General features: G+C 37.8%; 2 protein-coding genes across 2 annotated transcripts; one reads left to right on the top strand and one right to left on the bottom strand.

Moving 5' to 3' along the window:
* The first annotated feature begins 2317 nt into the window (after nucleotides 1-2317).
* LOC117983817 (trafficking protein particle complex subunit 12) lies at nucleotides 2318-9969 on the top strand. The gene is made up of 11 exons (XM_034970444.2): nucleotides 2318-2514; nucleotides 2599-2855; nucleotides 3114-3194; nucleotides 3676-3756; nucleotides 4187-4367; nucleotides 4701-4858; nucleotides 5706-5849; nucleotides 6140-6283; nucleotides 7556-7722; nucleotides 8602-8725; nucleotides 9714-9969. Exons 1-11 carry the CDS (start codon nucleotides 2388-2390, stop codon nucleotides 9960-9962), a joined length of 1713 nt encoding a protein of 570 aa, XP_034826335.1. The 5' UTR covers nucleotides 2318-2387; the 3' UTR covers nucleotides 9963-9969.
* Nucleotides 9970-11376: 1407 nt separating this feature from the next.
* Art4 (arginine methyltransferase 4) lies at nucleotides 11377-18389 on the bottom strand. The gene has a single exon (XM_034970450.2). It carries the CDS (start codon nucleotides 18225-18227, stop codon nucleotides 16632-16634), a length of 1596 nt encoding a protein of 531 aa, XP_034826341.1. The 5' UTR covers nucleotides 18228-18389; the 3' UTR covers nucleotides 11377-16631.
* Nucleotides 18390-18411: the final 22 nt, after the last annotated feature.

Genomic DNA, 18411 nt, shown 5'->3' with positions numbered 1-18411 from the left:
GGTTGTTTGACAGCTACAATGTCACGATCGCAATCATCTCTGATTGGTTAATGCTCGCTCACTATTGGCCACAGCCCACAATGCATTGTTTCAACAAGAATCGCACAAATTCAGCCAATCAGAACAATTGAGATTGTAATAATGATTGATGCAGGTTTTAGACAATCGCCCTGCGGTTTCGTTAACAAGTATCACGTAGTGATTATATAGGTACCAATCACAGAGTACTTTTTACATAAGGAAAGTACCAATCCACCGACCAGAAATAAAATACCAATCCGCTACAAGTTTCTGCAACAAGTTTCAACAAAAAGTTTAAAAAACTAGTTTCAACAACAAGTTTCTGCAACAAATTTTTGCAACAAATTTCCACAACAAGTTTCAAAAACGAGTTGCAACAACAAATTACTACAAAAAGCTTCTGCAACAAGTTTCGTTAACAATTTTCAACAACAATTAGTATCAATAACAAGTTTTGTCAATAAGTTGCATATCAGTGTAAAACTTTTAAACTATTTGGAGTTTGAAGCAATTTGATAGTTTACACAAGGTATACAAGTTATAATAAATACGATTTCATTATTATTATTACCATAATACAGGCTTTGCTTTTAATAATTAAAAAATATCAAATATCGATATTGTTTTGGTTTCGGTGCGGCATAGTGTTCACCATAGATTATCTACTTGGTGTTCACCATAGGTACTGATGGGCAGTGATGTGGTTATATCATAACTCTTAGCTCATTTTAATTTACTCTTTTCGGCCGATCTAATTTCGAATCTTGAAAAAAGAAAAATATTTGATTTGATTTTTTTTAATCATACTTTTTTTTTTAATAATATTTTACGGCCCTGGATAACAGTCCTTTAAGGCCTAATCATTCTTTTCATGCTCAGAATCTCAGAATAAGATCTGTGCTCAGAATACTGTGTTTTCTTGGATGATTTATGGATGATTTGCTTTCTAATCGTTTCGGAATGCTTGAAATGTAACTGTTTTTTATTCAATTAACGGTTTTTTGGGTTTTTACTAATTTGAATAGAAATATAATATTTTAATCACACTGTGATTAAAAACATCTGACATTAAAACATTTTTGAACGCTAAATTTGTTATTTGTCAATGTCATATGTTAACTGCCAAGCTCAGCTGCCAAGTGACAACGCAGTGTTTCTACTTTTGGGGATTTTGCCCTACTTTAGGACGAAACGACGAATATTAGGTACGGCTTAGGGCGTTTCCATGTTGACAGGGATAGAGTAATTTGGGGTAAAATCAAACTTTACGTTGTAATCCATAAAATTGTTTTTTTATCAGTGGGATTTATTTAGACTCAAAAGAGTTAGAAAAGAGCAGAATGAAAACCTTTTCACTCTGCATCGCAGTTATTGCAGTAATTAGCTACTTATTCATTCTGTATGGAACTGAAAGCAGTAATTTGACAATCTAACAAGTAAATTATTGTGATCACAGTGCACAGATGACAGAACATTATACCTACAGATCGCGCGGCGAGAGTTTGGCTTTGACCTTCGGGTGGAGGGGATTACTGCGCATGGGTACTGTCACGCACACAATACTTTTCCTTTTTTATGTACCAGGTTGGATATTTGAGTGGGTCAAAATTCATGTACAGTGGTAATAATGCTAGAAAATAATACGAAATAGATAAACTTCTTCATTTATTAAAACTATTGATAGTTATTTTACTTATATAAAATGTTTATTTCCTTTTAAAGTTTACAGAGACAGCGATGAAAATTCTAAATAATTGTTTTTTAATAAAATTATTTATTCCAAGATACATGTAAAATTGGTACATACAAACAAAAGAAAACTTAAAATAATTATTAAATACAAAAGTTAACATTAAAAAAAAGTCTTAGCAGCAGTGCTATTCAGATTCTTATATAATAAACAATTAACGAAAATAGCAATTCACTTGTGAACGTGATTGTACAAACAGAGGCAGGGAACGACTGGAGCAGTGGAGCGCCAATCAGAGCACCGCGTGCGCCTACACACCCGCCCCGCACCCCACTAATTGCCCGTTGATACCCAATTTCTGATTTCTGCGCAATAACGGTCAAAGCCAAACTCTCGCCGCGCGTACTGTACTCTCATTGTGATCAAGCATATTAAGACTCAAAATTTAGAATTGTGAAATGATATTAAAAACTGCAATTGATTTTGTCTTTAAAATTAAAATCTTGGTTTTAAAAAAATATTAAATGGTAATTTAAAGTCAATTCTTTCAGTAACTAGGGTAAAACCAAAATCGTATGTGGAAACACTAAACGTCAACCGTCAACGTCAAACGTGAAAACTTCAAGTTCGATTTTGATTTTCTTTATGGGTGATGATGTAAATAAATCGAAAGATTATGGATAAGCCTAATTTAAGCCAGTATTTTGGAGGATCAGAGGTCCCGCCTGCGTCGCAGTTCTTCGATGAAATAGGAACATCGCCGTCCGACATGATACAAAGCGTTTACTTAGGCGACTCCGAAGGTATTTTTAACTATATATTTTCTTAAATAAAACACCCTTTTGTGTACTTTATCGTTAATTGATGATAGTTATGATTGGTTTTAGGGACGCAGCCTATAACAACGGGAGCGTTTCCAACGAATATGACTACATCTTTTACGGAACACAGAGGCCCGCAAGAAATCAGTTTTACCAATGTTTTACCAACTGTGAGCGGTTCCACAGCGATTCCTGCGACTAGCTTACCCGATCCATCCACGTTTTTCGACACTATAGGCCCTGAACCGCAAATAGGGCCAAATAAAATTAATATTGTGACACCATCTGTTCTTACTGAGGCTATGGATGGCTTGAGTATTAAGGTAAATTTAGACTCCTTTCATTCATCTGTCTGTTTGTTACTTTTTTATTGCTAACTGCTGAACCAATCTTGGTGAAATAAGGCACAAAGGTACTTTGTATTCTAGAGATGCAAAAAATTATCATTTATGCCATGGGAAAATAACATAATTTCCTTAAAAATTTGTTATGAAGTTATATTACAACTTAGGACTGAAAAATATAATCCCATATTGACATAACAACTATGTGGCAAACTTTTGTATGTCCTTAATTTATAGAACCAACCAGTTGACAAAGAAGCTGATAGGAGAAGGGATGCATGGATACCAAGTGAGGAAGCTAATAAAACCCTGTTAAAGGTAATTTTGTTACTTTCATCATGAAATCATTCTCTTTAATTATGAATTCTAGACCCTTAAACTACCGCTATACAAAAAATCCCATCATTTTATTTCTACAGTCCAAGGACCTATTGGTAGTTATGGACAAAAACTAGTAACAAGCAAACAAAATTCATGGGCATATGCCCCATATGTTAAATTGTCATCATATTCTTCTTCTTCTTCTTCTTCTTTGGGGCTATGCAGATCCTTGATATCCCTGTATCACTGCGACCGTCTCCGATCTATTGTGTTTGCTTCCACTTCACACTTCCTTGTCAAATCCTGTGGAAGCCAAATACAGCAGCACCTTTTTGACTGGAATTGAGGTAACATCCTCAGGGTAAATGATATGTTTCCCTAGGTGGACGCTACGTTTGTGCAGCAGAGCAGGGCAGAAGCAGATAATGTGCATTGGAGTCAACTAAAGCAAATTGTCATAAAAAGGCCATTGTTTCAGGCACAATCATCACCAAAAGGCTCGTTCTTCCCTGACAGGGAAGTGTTGACAATGCCGGGCCTGGTTTTGGAAGAGGAATTGGTAAGTTGAAAGTTGATGGGATTTGAGAATACAGTATAAACTCTATATAACAACACTGAAGGGACTGCGCATTTTATGACGTTATTGAGAGTCGTCGTTATCGTTAAATAGAGAAAAGAAAAATCTACAGTAAAAAATTAAATTGTGATTGTGGTCATGAAATAATAATTAGTATTTTCAATTTTCGAAGTAAGATAACTATATCAAATGGGGTATCATATGAAAGGGCTTCACCTTTACATTCTAAAACAGATTTTTATTTATTTTTATGTATCATAGTTTTTGATTTATCGTGCAAAATGTCGAAAAAATACGATTGTACTACGGAACCCTCGGTGCGCGAGCCTGACTCGCACTTGGCCGGTATTTTAGCGTAGTAGCACACGCAGGGACCAGGGTATCCGTTACTTAGAAATAAAATTCCCTACAGGCAGATGCTCTTCAAGAAGTGGCAGTCAAGTACCTGGGGGTGAGTTCAGCAGGCAGTCGGGGCGTGGTTAGAGCGGAGCACGTGAGCCGGGACGAGGCGGGTCTACGTGAACTGTTACGTACGGGATACTTACGTGCTGCGATTAACTTGACTGCTACCCTCATCAGTGCTGCTGGACAGGGTTAGTCAAATTACAGTCATCATCATCATGATCAGCCCATCGCCGGCTCACTACAGAGTACAAGTTCTCCTTCTTAGAGACAGAAGGGTTTTAGTCATAGTCTACCATGCTGGCCATGTGCGGATTGGTAGACCTCACACACACAAGAACTCTTAGGCATGCAGGTTTCCTCACCATGTTTACCTTAACCGTTAAAGCAAGTGGTATTTAATGATAATGGTTGATGATGTAGAAGTTATGGTGGAATAAAGAAACTCACATACATGGATCCTGCAAACATTTCAATCCTTTTTTTGGCAGTTGTGTAAAGAGATTAATCATCCTGCATTGTAGGTGCAGGTCGCATGCACAGACCGACCAAACACACGCCGCGATCTCTGCAGCTGTGGCTGACGCGGTTCGCGGTGATGTGTCGCATCAAGCTGTACGAGCCGCTGGCTAAGGAGGCCGAGCCTTTCGGCGACTTCAGCAAACCGGACATGTTTTATCAGGTCCTGATATGATATTTCTTGTTATATTTATAAAAATAAAATAAATAAAATAGCCTTTATTCACTGATACACTAGTTTTACATCTTATATTACTAACTAAACGTATTACTAATTTCTTATTTCCTATTATTTAATTATCCTATCCTACATAATTTATTCTAAAAAAAATTAGTAACACCAGCAGTTTACAGTTCAGGTTGTCCTCTTTGGACATAGGCCTCCTCTAGACTTCTCCATTTTTTCCTATCTAACGCTAGTCCGCGCCAACCCTGTGGCAGGTCATCCTCCCATCTCCTCTGTGGCCGTCCTCTCGCTCTCTTCCCATCTCTGGGGTAACAGTAAGTGACCTCTTTGGTCCATTTATCCTGTGTCTTGTTATATTTACTTACTTTTAATATTAAGCACGTTGAAAACAAAACTGATCCTATCCAAAACCTCGATTTTCAATCGGCCTGTTTAAAGCTTTGCATTTAACAATACCTGAGCTTAAAACGACAAAGATTAAGTGACACTAATGTAATTATAGAGAGAGAGCCAGCGCGCGCCAGACCTTCGTTATTTTATAAAAGCTGAAAGTTTATCTGCGTATTGTCCCCAACATTGGGAGGAACGTTTGTTTGGATCATGTTGGCATAAAAAGACTTTTATACTTTGACGTAAGATTTTTTACACCTTTATTGCCTGTTATCTCCCAGAGCCACCATCATCCAAACAAACGATCCAGACTGACAGACAGACAGACAACAAAGTGATCCTATGAGGGTTACCCTAAAAATGAATGAAAAAAAATGAGACAAACGGAAGTTGGATTCTAGTAAATTAAACTTCATCATATTATCCATCCCAGTTCTACCCAGACGCGTACGAGAGTCGAACCGGCTCCCTGGTGCCGTTTTCCCTGCGCCTGTTGATCGCTGAGCTACCGGCGCACGTGGGCAAACCAGAGGAAGCTATGGACAGACTATATGCTATGTTAGAAGTTATACAACACGTATGTACTTATGATTTTAACCTTATTTCGTGGTTTAACTACATATTTTAATGTAGATATAGAGTAATGTAGATGTAATCGTGAGGATGGTTTTAAACTATAGTTGACGCATTTTATATTTGTTTGTAATGTATTTCATAGAAATTCGCATACTAAGCGCGTGTTTTGACGCTTTATAATACGCCCCTTTGGTTTCTACGCGGCATCATACCGGAACGCTAAATCGCTTGGCGGCTCGTTGAGATCGCAATTAAGACAGATTGCGATGGAATAAAAAAACTCAATTTCAGATGATTTCTAACCTCAATGAGGAAAAAACGGAAGATGGCAGTGGAACCATAACCCTTGAAGACAAGACGGAGTCGCTTCGACTGTGGACCGGCAGGCAGACCAGGGTCTTGCACTCTGTGGTCAACTGCGCTATTGCTTTGAAGGTAAGCTAATACAGGCATAACGCATAACTGAGGAGGTTCCTGCGGTATAGTAGCGGGAGGGGTGTGCGACTATAAAGTCATAACCCTTTTGGCTTTGAAGATCTATGTAAGAAAATTGACAGATTCGTATATGTCTTGAAAAAACTATCGCAAGTCAGTAATACACGAACTGCCCTACAAGCATACCATGGGTATGTATCGTCGATTTTGCGATATGGTATTTTATTATGGGGAAATTCTGTAGACGCTACAAAAGCATTTATCAAACAGAAAGCTTGTGTTCGATCAATATGTCGAGCTGAAACTCTAGACAGCTGCAAACCATTGTTTAGGGAGAATAAAATTCTACCGTTACCATGTCTCTATATATACGAAGCACTGCTATTTGTAAGGAAATACCCTAATTTATTTCCCACATTAAAAGAAAAGTATCCTAATAAGAGAGGCAGGCCATATCCGTAATTTAAACTCTGGGCTCCACCACAAAGGTTGACTGTCTTTTCACACAATTCTTCATGCATGGCTATAACCTTGTTTAACAAACTTCCTGATTGTAAAAAAAATATGCCGTTACTAAAATTCAAGCGAGATTTTTTTTTAATTCTCAATCGGAAAAATTATTATAGTGTAAAAGAATATCTTAATGACAATTGTGGCTAATTCCTTTGTACACAATCTCCAAACTAAACTAAAATATCACGTCTAAATCTATTGCTATCCCTTTCATAATGTTGCTTGCGGAAAAGGAAAGCACTAGATTTAGACCTGTTAATTTAGTTTAGTTTAGAGATTGTGTACTAGAGAATCGGCCCCATTAACATACTAAAAATAACCAGTTAACCTAACTATTTTAATGTTACATCTATAATCTAGTAATCTATAATATTGTATAATTTGACTGCGTAATCTATAATCTATAATATTGTATAATTTGACTGAGTAATTTGAAATTGTACTGTTTGACATTATATACGAGTATAATTAAGTGACTAAAGTTTTCGATTTCTATTATATATGTATAATTATGTTAATATTAAATTCAAGCTAAATATTTGCACACTGTCGGTGACAGTCGATTGTGTAAGGGACTGTTGTGTTATTGTTAACTTGTTATGCCCACAATTTCGCGAATAAAAAATTTATTTATTTATTTATTATTTATTTGCCGTAGTCAGGTAAAAAATACAAACATACTTTCGCATTTATAATGTGGGTAGTGATGTCATATTTTGAGTTTTTAACACAAGTTTGCTCAATCAAACGTTCTTTCAGGATTATCGATTAGCAACAAAGATCCTAACGACTTTACGCGATCAAAGCACGACGCCTCAGCAACAGAGGGCGTTGTCGAGCGCGCTTTGTCGAGTTGCACTACTGGCGGGACACGTCAAAGCTGCTTTGTTACACTCGTTCACCGCCAAGGAGGCCCGGCATCACATGTGAGTACTCCTCACTCATCATTGGACGTCCATTGTTGGACATAGCCTGATTACGCGACCAAAGCACGACGCTTCAGCAACAGAGAGTGTTGTCAAGCTCGCTTTGTCGAGTTGCGCTACTGGCGGGACACGTCAAAGCGGCTTTGTTATACTCGTTCACCGCCAAGGAGGCCCGGCATCACATGTAAGGGAAAGTGGGGTACAAACTGATTTAATTTCCTACTACTACCGGCACACCAGCCTGATCGTACATGATTTCTGTATGGGCGACGGCAGCTGAAAGAACGACACCTTGAGCACTTTGCACGCGTTATTGTTTTTACTAACAATATTCTGTAAAACATACAGAAAAGTCATATAACTGGATTGAAATAGAGTTTAAAATAACTTAATTAGGTACGTGTTGATTAATTTATTAATACTTGTTGGCGGTAGTTCAAAAAAAATCAGTGAGTTACAAAGACCACCACCTATATAGAATAGCCGGACATTAACCGGAGCTTAGCATAAAAGAGGGCCCACGCCCGTTCGGTACCCTCATTCCGCACATTGTCTTGATTACGTGACTTTTGAGTCCACCAATCACAACAAAGCATTCTCCCTCATCCCCCAACATTTAACGATTTTGTTTGCGCATAACCTTGTAGAGTACGCGGCAGAAAGTAATGTATATCGGCCATTAGAATGACATTTCGGCTTTGTAGAGCGTTGTCTCTGTCACTCGTATCTATATGACGTTCCGTCGGTCTCAACGACAGAGACAAGGTCTTCTCCAACTCCTAAAGGTCGATGTACATTACTTTCTGCCGCGTACTGTTTATGCGTACTCTTGAGGTTGAATTTGCTGTGGTGAGTTGTAAAGTGGTCCTCTGTATCCAGATGTCCGACGCCAGATGTCCGCGAGTACGTGGACCTGGGCCTCATAGACATCGCGCACGGGAAGTATCAAGACGCGTACAACAATTTTGCGAGGGCTGCCGATCAGGAGCCTACCAATATTATGGTAAGACACTACATTTGACGTTTAGATAAATAAATATGAACCCGGCAAGTGCGTGTCGGACTCGCACACGAAGGATTCCTTACTATCGTACCAGATTATGTAGTTTTTAACTTTTTAATTTTGAAATTTTTATTTGTTGTTGTATAGTAGCTGAAGGGTTGATGTAATGAAGAACCAGCTACATATAGTGATGTTTATTTTACACTTTACAATTGATATGTTATGTACAATACAGACGGGCTCGCGAGCTTTATATAATACAATGGTAGAAGATGTTGACGTGACGAGCGGATGATAGGGAATGTGGAATCTTGTAACGTGCGTGACCAGGAGGATTCCCCACTGCGTTCCAAATTTGAATATTGTTGTGTGGCAGCTGCGAAGTTTTCCTAATAGCTGCCAGCCAAGTAACGGTAGAGGTTGCACCTCTACAGTAGCAGTAGAAATACACATTCTGTGAAAATTTCAACTCTCTACCTATTACGGTTCACGAGATACAGTCTTCTGAGAAACAGACGGACGGACAGATGGACAGCGGAGGCTTAGTAATAGGGTGCCGTTCGTACCCTTCGCGTACGGAATCCTAAAAAGGAATTCTGTCAAGACCACTGACCTCCATTCATCCTGGACTTGCTATTGTCCACCTTTTTCAGACGAAACAAAATCTGGTGAAAACCAAGTTGCTTCAAGTACAGGTCGGCAATCGCAGGTCTAGCATACTTGCAATAGTAGAGGTCAGTGTCTCAAGTCCTTGTAATAAAATTATCGCTTACTAGCTGATGCCCGCGGCTTCGTACGCGTGGATTTAGGTTTTTGAAACCCGTGGGAACTCTTTGATTTTCCAAGATAAAAAGTAGCCTATGTCACTCTCCAGGTCTTTAATTATACCCATGCAAAAAATCACGTCGATCCGTTGCTCAGTTGCGACGTGATTGAAGGACAAACCAAGAAACTATCGCATTTATAACATGGGTAGTGATTATTTCAGGTTGCCAACAATTTGGCAGTGTGTCTGCTATACATGGGCCGCCTCAAAGAGGCGATATCCGTCCTGCAAAAGGCCATACATGCCGACCCCGAGCGGGGCCTCAACGAGAGCCTCCTCATCAACCTGTGCACGCTGTACGAACTGGAATCCTCCAAAACTCACGAGAAAAAACTTAATTTGTTGAGAATGTTGTGTAAACACAAGAGCGATACTATACCTAATGTATTGGAATGTTTGAAGTTAACTTGAGGTACAATTGATTTAAATTTACGGTTTATTCATACCAAGCCGCGCGCTCCGTATTCGTAGACTTAACAATGAATGAATCGATCTGTATTTCCTACCAATTGTACCTAATCCGGGTATCTTTAAAACATCTTCTAGGTCCCATCTTAGGCCACATCATCACTTTCCATCAGGTGTGATTTCATTACAAACTCACTCGTATTACAAAAAATGTAACATCTTCAGTAAATAAAAATAAATCTGATTGTAATACTATGTACCCATATAATATAATCTTAATTTTAACTTAATGTTTAGTTTTATTTCTTCCCATCATGTGGCTTGAGACTTTAAATAAAACTTTAATTACCTATCTGTTTTTATGTCTGACACTTGTACTGATTCTGAGCACAACTAAATTTCAGAGTGAGATCTATAGAGCGCACTCTGACTTAGACAGAGTTAAAACGAGACTGTCTCGTTTTAACTTAATCTAAGCTCAATCTTAAGTCCGAGCAAAGTCAAAGTGCGCTCTATAGATTTCAGCCTATTATTTGCATCTATTTCTTAGCAATGTAATAAGAAAAGGACAGACAAACCTAATTTAATTTAGATCTGCCAAACCTTGTGACTAGCTGCCAGTCGCGAGCCAAAAATTAAAGTTTCGTCCTTTTTTAGCAATATTATAGAAAAAGATGCAGATACTTACTCTAAATTTAGTTTCGAGAAAGACAACAGAATCGGCGCCATTGTTGGGTAGGTACATAATATTTTAAAGGTAAAACTGATTGATTACAGAGGTGTGAAAATAGTTTTATTAAATTACTTTGGTTTATCCTCTATCAGTATAGATGTGATAAATCATGATGATAACAAAAACCAATCGTCTATCTTTTTGTTAAAGAACAAACAAGATAAAAATAACATTTTTGACGACTTAATGAGCGCTTAGTAGACTTATAAACAGAAGTTTCGGGTTCGATTCCAACTACGGGCAATTTTTCAAAATCAAATCTGGTCTAGTGGGAATCTTCGGTCGTGCCTAATAAAATTAATAGCTACCTACCTACCTTAGACCTTATTTCAATGCCCAAAAACTCTATGTTATGCTCTCCGCGCTGTCTCTCTGAACCACGAGGAACTTAGGTTTTAGGAATCCGCTTAGCTTATTACTGTGTACAGTACACGGCCGAAAGTACTTAATGTACATTGACCTTTAGCATAAGAGGAGATAGCAGATTTGTAAAGCGTTGTCCTTGTCGTTGATACCGACAAAACGTCATGATAGGAATCAGTGACAGAGACAACGCTCTGCAAAGCCGAAATTGGCCGCGTATGGAATTCGGTTTTTTGTAATTTGAACGGACCAATCAGTCAAGGGCTAACTTGGTCCATCAAATGGAAAACATGAAAACTAGGTAGAAATAAAATGTTAGTATTGTGACAAAATTTGTTTATTCATTAAAATTCAAACATATTGCTTATCCGAATTATTCCCGAAAGATTTTTAAGCAATTCTTCTAAGTGCCAAATAGATTTGTGGCCTATACTCGGCAATCCTACATTTTATCATTGAGGTGAAATCCGTTAGAAAAATGAACAAGTATAGAAAGACTCTTACATCCGTACTCAGAGTCGCTTAATCGTTACTTAAGTTTAGTTTAAACGAGACGGAGCTATATCTCTCACGTAAATCTGTCTCGTTTTAACTCAATCTTAAGTGACCATTAAGCCACTTTGAGTACGGCTGTTAGTCAGTCACCCCATTATTTATCCCAACTATTAACAATTTTGTTTTGTATAATATAGGCTCTACGTTAGTATATTCTTCCGATGTACGTCTAAGGCGCATCTATAGAGCGCACTTTGACTTTGTTCAGATTTAAGATTGAGTTAAAACGAGACAGATTTATGTGAGAGACATAACTCTGTCTCGTTTTAACTCTGTCTTAAGTCTAAGCTAAGACAGAGTGCGCTCTATAGATTTCACCCTAAACCACTGATTACATTTTCGTTACTGTGGTATTGTTGGCAGTCTTATCTTTCGCGTGTCATAGATTATATGACGTCATGACAAATCCAATATGGCGGTCATTTCAATCTAAAATATTACACTACAAGTATATTTTAGATAGACAAAGTGCGAAAAGTTAAACCGTTCTGAGTTTTTAATAGTCAGGTTATAGTTTTTGATTTTTATCATGATTATTAGCTTAACATATTTAGATCGTCATAGCAAAAAAATCATGAATTCAATTACTTATAAGTACTATACAATAAAAGTAAAGCTAATTATACACTTGTTCATTGTTCTGAAAGAAATCCTTTTATTAGTACAAACTTACATGATTGACATATTAACTTTCCCAATCCGTCTGCCAATTTGTGAGGTAGTTGTGTTCAACAAACTTTACATAAAGTGTCTTACCCACTGTATAATGTACAATATGACTGTATAATGTGCTTTCAAAAGTACATTATACAGTCTTGTATTGTACTTTAAAAAGTACGTTACATCTATCGCGCAAAAAAGTTTTGACATGACAAATGTACCTAATGTGTGTAATGTAATTATTATACTTATTTTTAACTCAACTCAGAAATTTCTTTCTTAATAATTCATAAAAATTACAATTTTAAAAGTTTAAGTTACCACATCCAATATAGGCACTTAAATGTTAAATAAACAAAATACAGAATCACAATAATTTTATTTTATTAGCGCAATTTTATTTTATTGTAGTCAAATCATAAAAGTTATTTGTTTAGGGGCTGATTTTTTCAATGGTCAGATAAACGTTACTGACGAACAAATTTGACTAGGTATTGACAGATTTCCGAGTCGGACTCGCACACGAAGAGTTCCGTACCATATTAAACAAGAAATAACACTTTAATTTAGGGTTCCGTACCTCAAAAGGATCACTTTGTTGTGTCTGTCTGTAGTGTCTTAAAGGGTTCCTTTTTTTTCTGGAGATACGGAATCATAAAAACTGTCTAAACCTCTAGATCAAAGATTTTTGACTCGATAAATCGGCCCTAATTGAAATTAGTTTACAATGCTCAGACAGTAAAAACCACACAATTAATAAAAAAATAGCACTTTAGTGTCAATACAGGTCTGCATTTAGGCTACACGTCAACTGGCAAGTTGCAGTTGAGAACTACAGTGTACACTCTATATAGCGATACCATTTTACAAAATCGAAATTTAGCTACTTCATGTACAGTGGGTGCATACCTTATCACTCGATTTTAATCCTGTCATACAGCTATAAAAAGAAGAATTTCGATAAAAATAGGGCTAAGAAAAAAATTTATTTGAAAATATGCCAAAAAATCACCCGAAAGATTATGAATAAATAAAAAGAAATCTGATTATCTTACATCAAAATTTAAAAAAAAAATGATCTGCATTGTTTTACATTGTCATGTAAAAATCATAAAATGTAAACCATAGGTATAATTTTATTCAGCAATATATACCTACTTTCTACGGCAAAAAAATAATTTCTTTTTCAATTGTTAAAAAATAGAAACTATAAAGCTTGGTTTTTATGATATGTCAAAAAAATCAGTTTACAAAATTCAGCTTCACTTAAGGCCCAAGACACGGGTCTGCCCGCGAAATTCAATTTGTTAAATAATACGACAAAGTAGGCTTATGGCATTCAAATTGAGCCCCTAGCAGTATCATCTTCACAGGCTTATATAAAAATCTTTACTTTACTATACCAGTTTAAGAAATTAGTCAAAATAATGACTAATTTGTGAGTAGCTCACGTCAAACTCATTATTTTGACTAATTTCTTAAACTGGGCATTTTCAAGTAAAGATTTTTATATAAGCCTGCGAAGATGATACTGCTAGGGGCTCAATTTGAATGCCATAAGCCTACTTTGTCGTATTAGTTCACAAATTGCGAAAAACCAAATTAAATTTGAATTTCACGGTCAGACTGTGTCTTCCACCTTAACACGGGGTTTTCCCCTGTCATTTATCTACAAAATACAGTACAGTACACACCATTTGTTGAACCAATTCTCAATCTTGAGGTCTTCGCATATTACAGAGACTGAATGCTGGCTCTGACTTGACTCACGTCTCCCAATCATCACCATCATCATTATCAAACTGTACTGTATTTTATATAGGTATGAAACACAAAACCAATATTGTTTATAATATTTCTAGTGTACAGACAAATTTTTGATTTCAGTCAGTGTAACATTTACCACTTCTATTGATTTCCTATTCTAAATATTTACATTAACACAAAACTGTATACATATTATAGAAATGACAATGATATCTTCCAACTTTAATTCTGATTTGCATTCTGTAAAACTGGACCAGTTATTATTTTCTTCCTCTTAATTATAATAGATGTTACAACCCGTCGGAAATATCTGAGAACCTGGCTTAATGACGTCATGCAACGTGCTTGCGTTGGCAACGGTACTGGTAGAATGTAGTGTTTATGTACTCTTTGGGTACTGGATAGGCGAAAATAGACGATCTGGGAGGAAGCGCATTAAAGCGAGGTGCTCAGATTTTTCCGACAGGTTGTACATTTACATCTCCATTGGTTGACTGTATTAGACTGTGACTATAGGACTCTAGTATGAAAGCAGCTTTAGAGAATGCAATCTAGAAATCAATCTGTAAAATTTCAAAATATTTCCAGAAAAATCACAATCCCTTTCCCTATATTGGCAGACAGAAATAATTCATTTGTAAAAAACATTTCCGTAGACTGGCACAACATAAAACGATTTACACGGCCAACTTGATTCTACATAATAATGATAAATGAGTATTGTTAACAATATGAATATTATCAATATTATCAATATTATCATTATTAGCATTTCACTGCTTAATCTAAGTGTACTTGAACCTCTAAAATTCTTAAACTAACCGCATTAACTACATTAGCATCGATTGGCTCCCCGAGAATCAAACTTGTTAGTTATAGACTAATCTATACATGACCAGAGAAAGCTTCACTTTCTCTACGACATATAAAACACCACCGACTTCCAAACTCTAGGCTGTTACTGAGAAATCCTTGGTGAAAAAACTCCTAGGGTCGGCCCCTAAGGGTCCAGAACTACCAAGGAAGCAGTCAACTGACCATTGAAAGAAGACATTGCCTGAGGTTTCCCTCAGTGTGAACCACAGAGGATATTAAAACGGTGAATAATTCTGTGTGAACATTAGAAGAGCACCATATGAACAGGTTGATGTTAAAGGAGATGGACAAAAATTGTATGGACGTATGCCCCAGAATGTAGAGATGATAAATGTGCCATTTAATAGTAAAAATCTACTATTTTAAGAAAAAAAAAAGTCGCATGTTGTTTTGCAGTCATGGCATTAAGTTTGTGATAGGCATAAAAGAACTTCCATCCAGGGCTGTAAAGAAAAAAAGGGAAACTCTTAGACAAAATCGATTTAAAGTCTTATTTTTTTTCAATTCTTTTCAGCGACTGCTTTTAAATGTTAATAGTTATTCAAAATTCATTGTATATTTTATCTGAATTTATCATAATACCTTTATATTTGTTCAGCCTGGGGCAAATTTTGTCCATCTTGTTTCAGCAAATGAATTGTAGAACTTAAATAGCAGTTTGAATATTTTAGTATAGTACCTGGCCTTATTAGTACTCAGCCATTTTTTTTCTAATATGGCGGCTATACAAAACCTGTAGTAATCAATAGTTGGCATCAATACAAACAAGTGTTGTATGGTGTCACATCTCTGAGATATAAGCTATCAGGTGGCATCATCAGTTCAGCGGTCGAGCCATCTTATCATAGCCTCTTCGATTATTACTGTCAAAGCATGATACTAGGGGAGCTATAGTAGTGTTAGACCATTGCCACTTGGCATATAGTTTACAGATAATATTTACAAATTAAAAAAAAACAAGTGTTATTAGAGCTGTCCAAATTACACTAGCAAGCGTCATAGAAACTGAGAACAAAACTTACACAATTTGGTGTAAATTACAAAACTGTAAGACTGAGCCATTACTTGCTATGACATAACATTAATTATATCATGACACATTTTTCCATTTGGACTATGACAGTTTTACGTGAGGTTCTGTGAAATTTTATGACACAGGGTCACCATTTTTGTATTTCCTGGCGTTAAACTCTCAGTTCTAGTGTGAAGAGCTGTAAACGATGTAATAAATTGTGTCCAAGAATATATTACATTAAAATATTATGACAATATGTGTATGAATTCTAGTCAAAATTGGTGTTTTATGACAGTTCATGGTTGTACACTGTCATAGTGAATAATGGACCTGCTGATCAATCATTATTACAATCGCAATTGTTGTGATTGGCTGAATTTATACTATTCTTGTTGCAACAATGCACTGTAGCCAATAGTGAGCGTCAACCAATCATAGGTGATTGTGATCATCACACTGTAGCTGTCATTCTACTGGAATCTAACCATACAAATTACAAATGTTTTTAGTTGTTTAGTTTGCACTATCTGATGGAGAGAGGCCTCAGCTACTTAACTACACGATTTACAGTTCACTGTGATGTTTTTTACTTCATTAATAAATAAGTCTGCTTACACACTATAGAGTTTGAACGGAAGATTGTTCACAACCGATTGCGACGGTTCCTTATAGCCCTAAGGCGCGCGCGGCGCGACTTTGCGGATTAAATGTCGCCATTTTGACTGATCCCAATCCTTTTGATGAATTCCTCTTGGAGCATCACCGTTTTGATCATATTGGGGTGCGCACCGTAGGCTATGGTCTGATCTGGGGTGGAGCAGTACTGCTGGGTACCGTCTGTGAGAATCACACCTTGGCCATTGCTCAAAGACCCTGACTCAGCCGAGTTCCAGTATGATTCACTAGGCGATGTCGTGTTTACACCCGGAGGAGGCGCCGCTGGAGCTCCCGTATATCTAAAGTAGGGGTTTTTCAAGTCTAACGTATTGGAGGAAGAAATGTTAGTTCCCTCCAATGTCACATCCATGGTTACATCGTAACTCTGTCTCTTATTTGCTAATAAAAGAACTCGCCCAGTGAGAGCTTGACCTTGTTTTGCAAAGATCGGCGTCTCTAACAAACATCTGACTTGATACCAATGTGTCAGAGGTTCGGTGGGCGCTGTCGACAGCCATATGTGCTGCGTGCTGCCCGCAAACACCACGTCAAACCAAAATGCAAGGCCATGGCAAGTTCCCGACTGTGTCAACTCAAACCTGAATGGCACTTCGATACGGTGCAAGTCTGTCTCATTAGCTTCCAAAAAGTCCACCACATGTTTAACCGATCTTGACATACAAATACGCACATCAAATGTATCTACAATAGGTTGCCTAAAGTACTCCTTCATGGCTGCTGTACGCAGTGCACTTAGATCCACCCCATGGAAGCACGCTTGATACCAGAAGTTAGCCTTGTTGTACTGTTCCATGAATAATGCATCATCTGTGAATGGAGCTATGTGTAAATCTCCTCTGGTAGGGTACATGTTGCCGTTAGATTTGAGCCATTTTTTCGCATGAAGGTATGTCTCTAGCATACGCTCGTTATAAAGCATGTATCCCATGGGCTCAGATATGATCACATCGACACTCTCGGGCAGCTCTATTTCCTCAATCTTGCCCGCAACGACCGTGATGCGATCGTGGAGGCCGTTGGCACGCACCAGCGCCTGAGCATGGTGCGCCATGTTGCTCGCTTCTACCGCGTACACTTTCCGCGCCCCGGCCTGAGCCGCAAAGAACGATAGGATACCAGAACCGGCGCCGACGTCTAGGATTACCTTATTCTTAAAATCGTTAATATTAGACAATATCGCACGCTGGTACGTGCTCGTTCTCACGTAGTCTTGCATCATGTTCTGCTGCTGGCTTAGGTACCCGTAGAACTGGAAGTATTGCATCGCCGACGAGTCCTCCGTACGCACGGTGAAAACAGACGACGATCTGCCCGCTTTGATCTTGCTGACCAGCAGATGGAAGCTCTGACAGTCGACATCGGAGCCAAATTTAAAAAACAATGTCTCGTTATCTATAGTAAAAATGTAAGACTGTCCAGCCACTCGCGAGCACTCACTCTGGCTGTGGACGGGAAACTCTAGCACCTCTTGAGCCAGCACTGGGTCGGCACGTATTACTTTAACACTGAGACCTTGCGGGTCGTAATCCACGTTTACGTTTGTAGGAAAGTTGAAGCGCGGTGTTAGAGCACCGTCATTGTTGACGGCAGACACGGTCACCGCGCGAAACGTGTTCGCCATTTTCACAAAGCTTTTGACCTCGATACTTTTGTTTTTGATATTAGGCACGCGTACGGCAAACAAAGAAAATGCCGTTGAGAAGTTTTGTAGAGCTAGAGCCCGGTGTAAAATCGATCACTCACAAACTTCCTCCCCGAGTTTGTCTATGGTTGCAGCGGCAGCGTGCTTCGTGCAGTTTTTGCTA

The sequence above is a fragment of the Maniola hyperantus genome, chromosome 7 (assembly GCF_902806685.2).
Source record: "Maniola hyperantus chromosome 7, iAphHyp1.2, whole genome shotgun sequence".
Classification (NCBI taxonomy): Eukaryota; Metazoa; Arthropoda; class Insecta; order Lepidoptera; family Nymphalidae; genus Maniola; species Maniola hyperantus.
The sequence above is the reverse complement of the archived record's forward strand: the minus strand, read 5'-3'. Positions and strand labels throughout refer to the sequence as shown.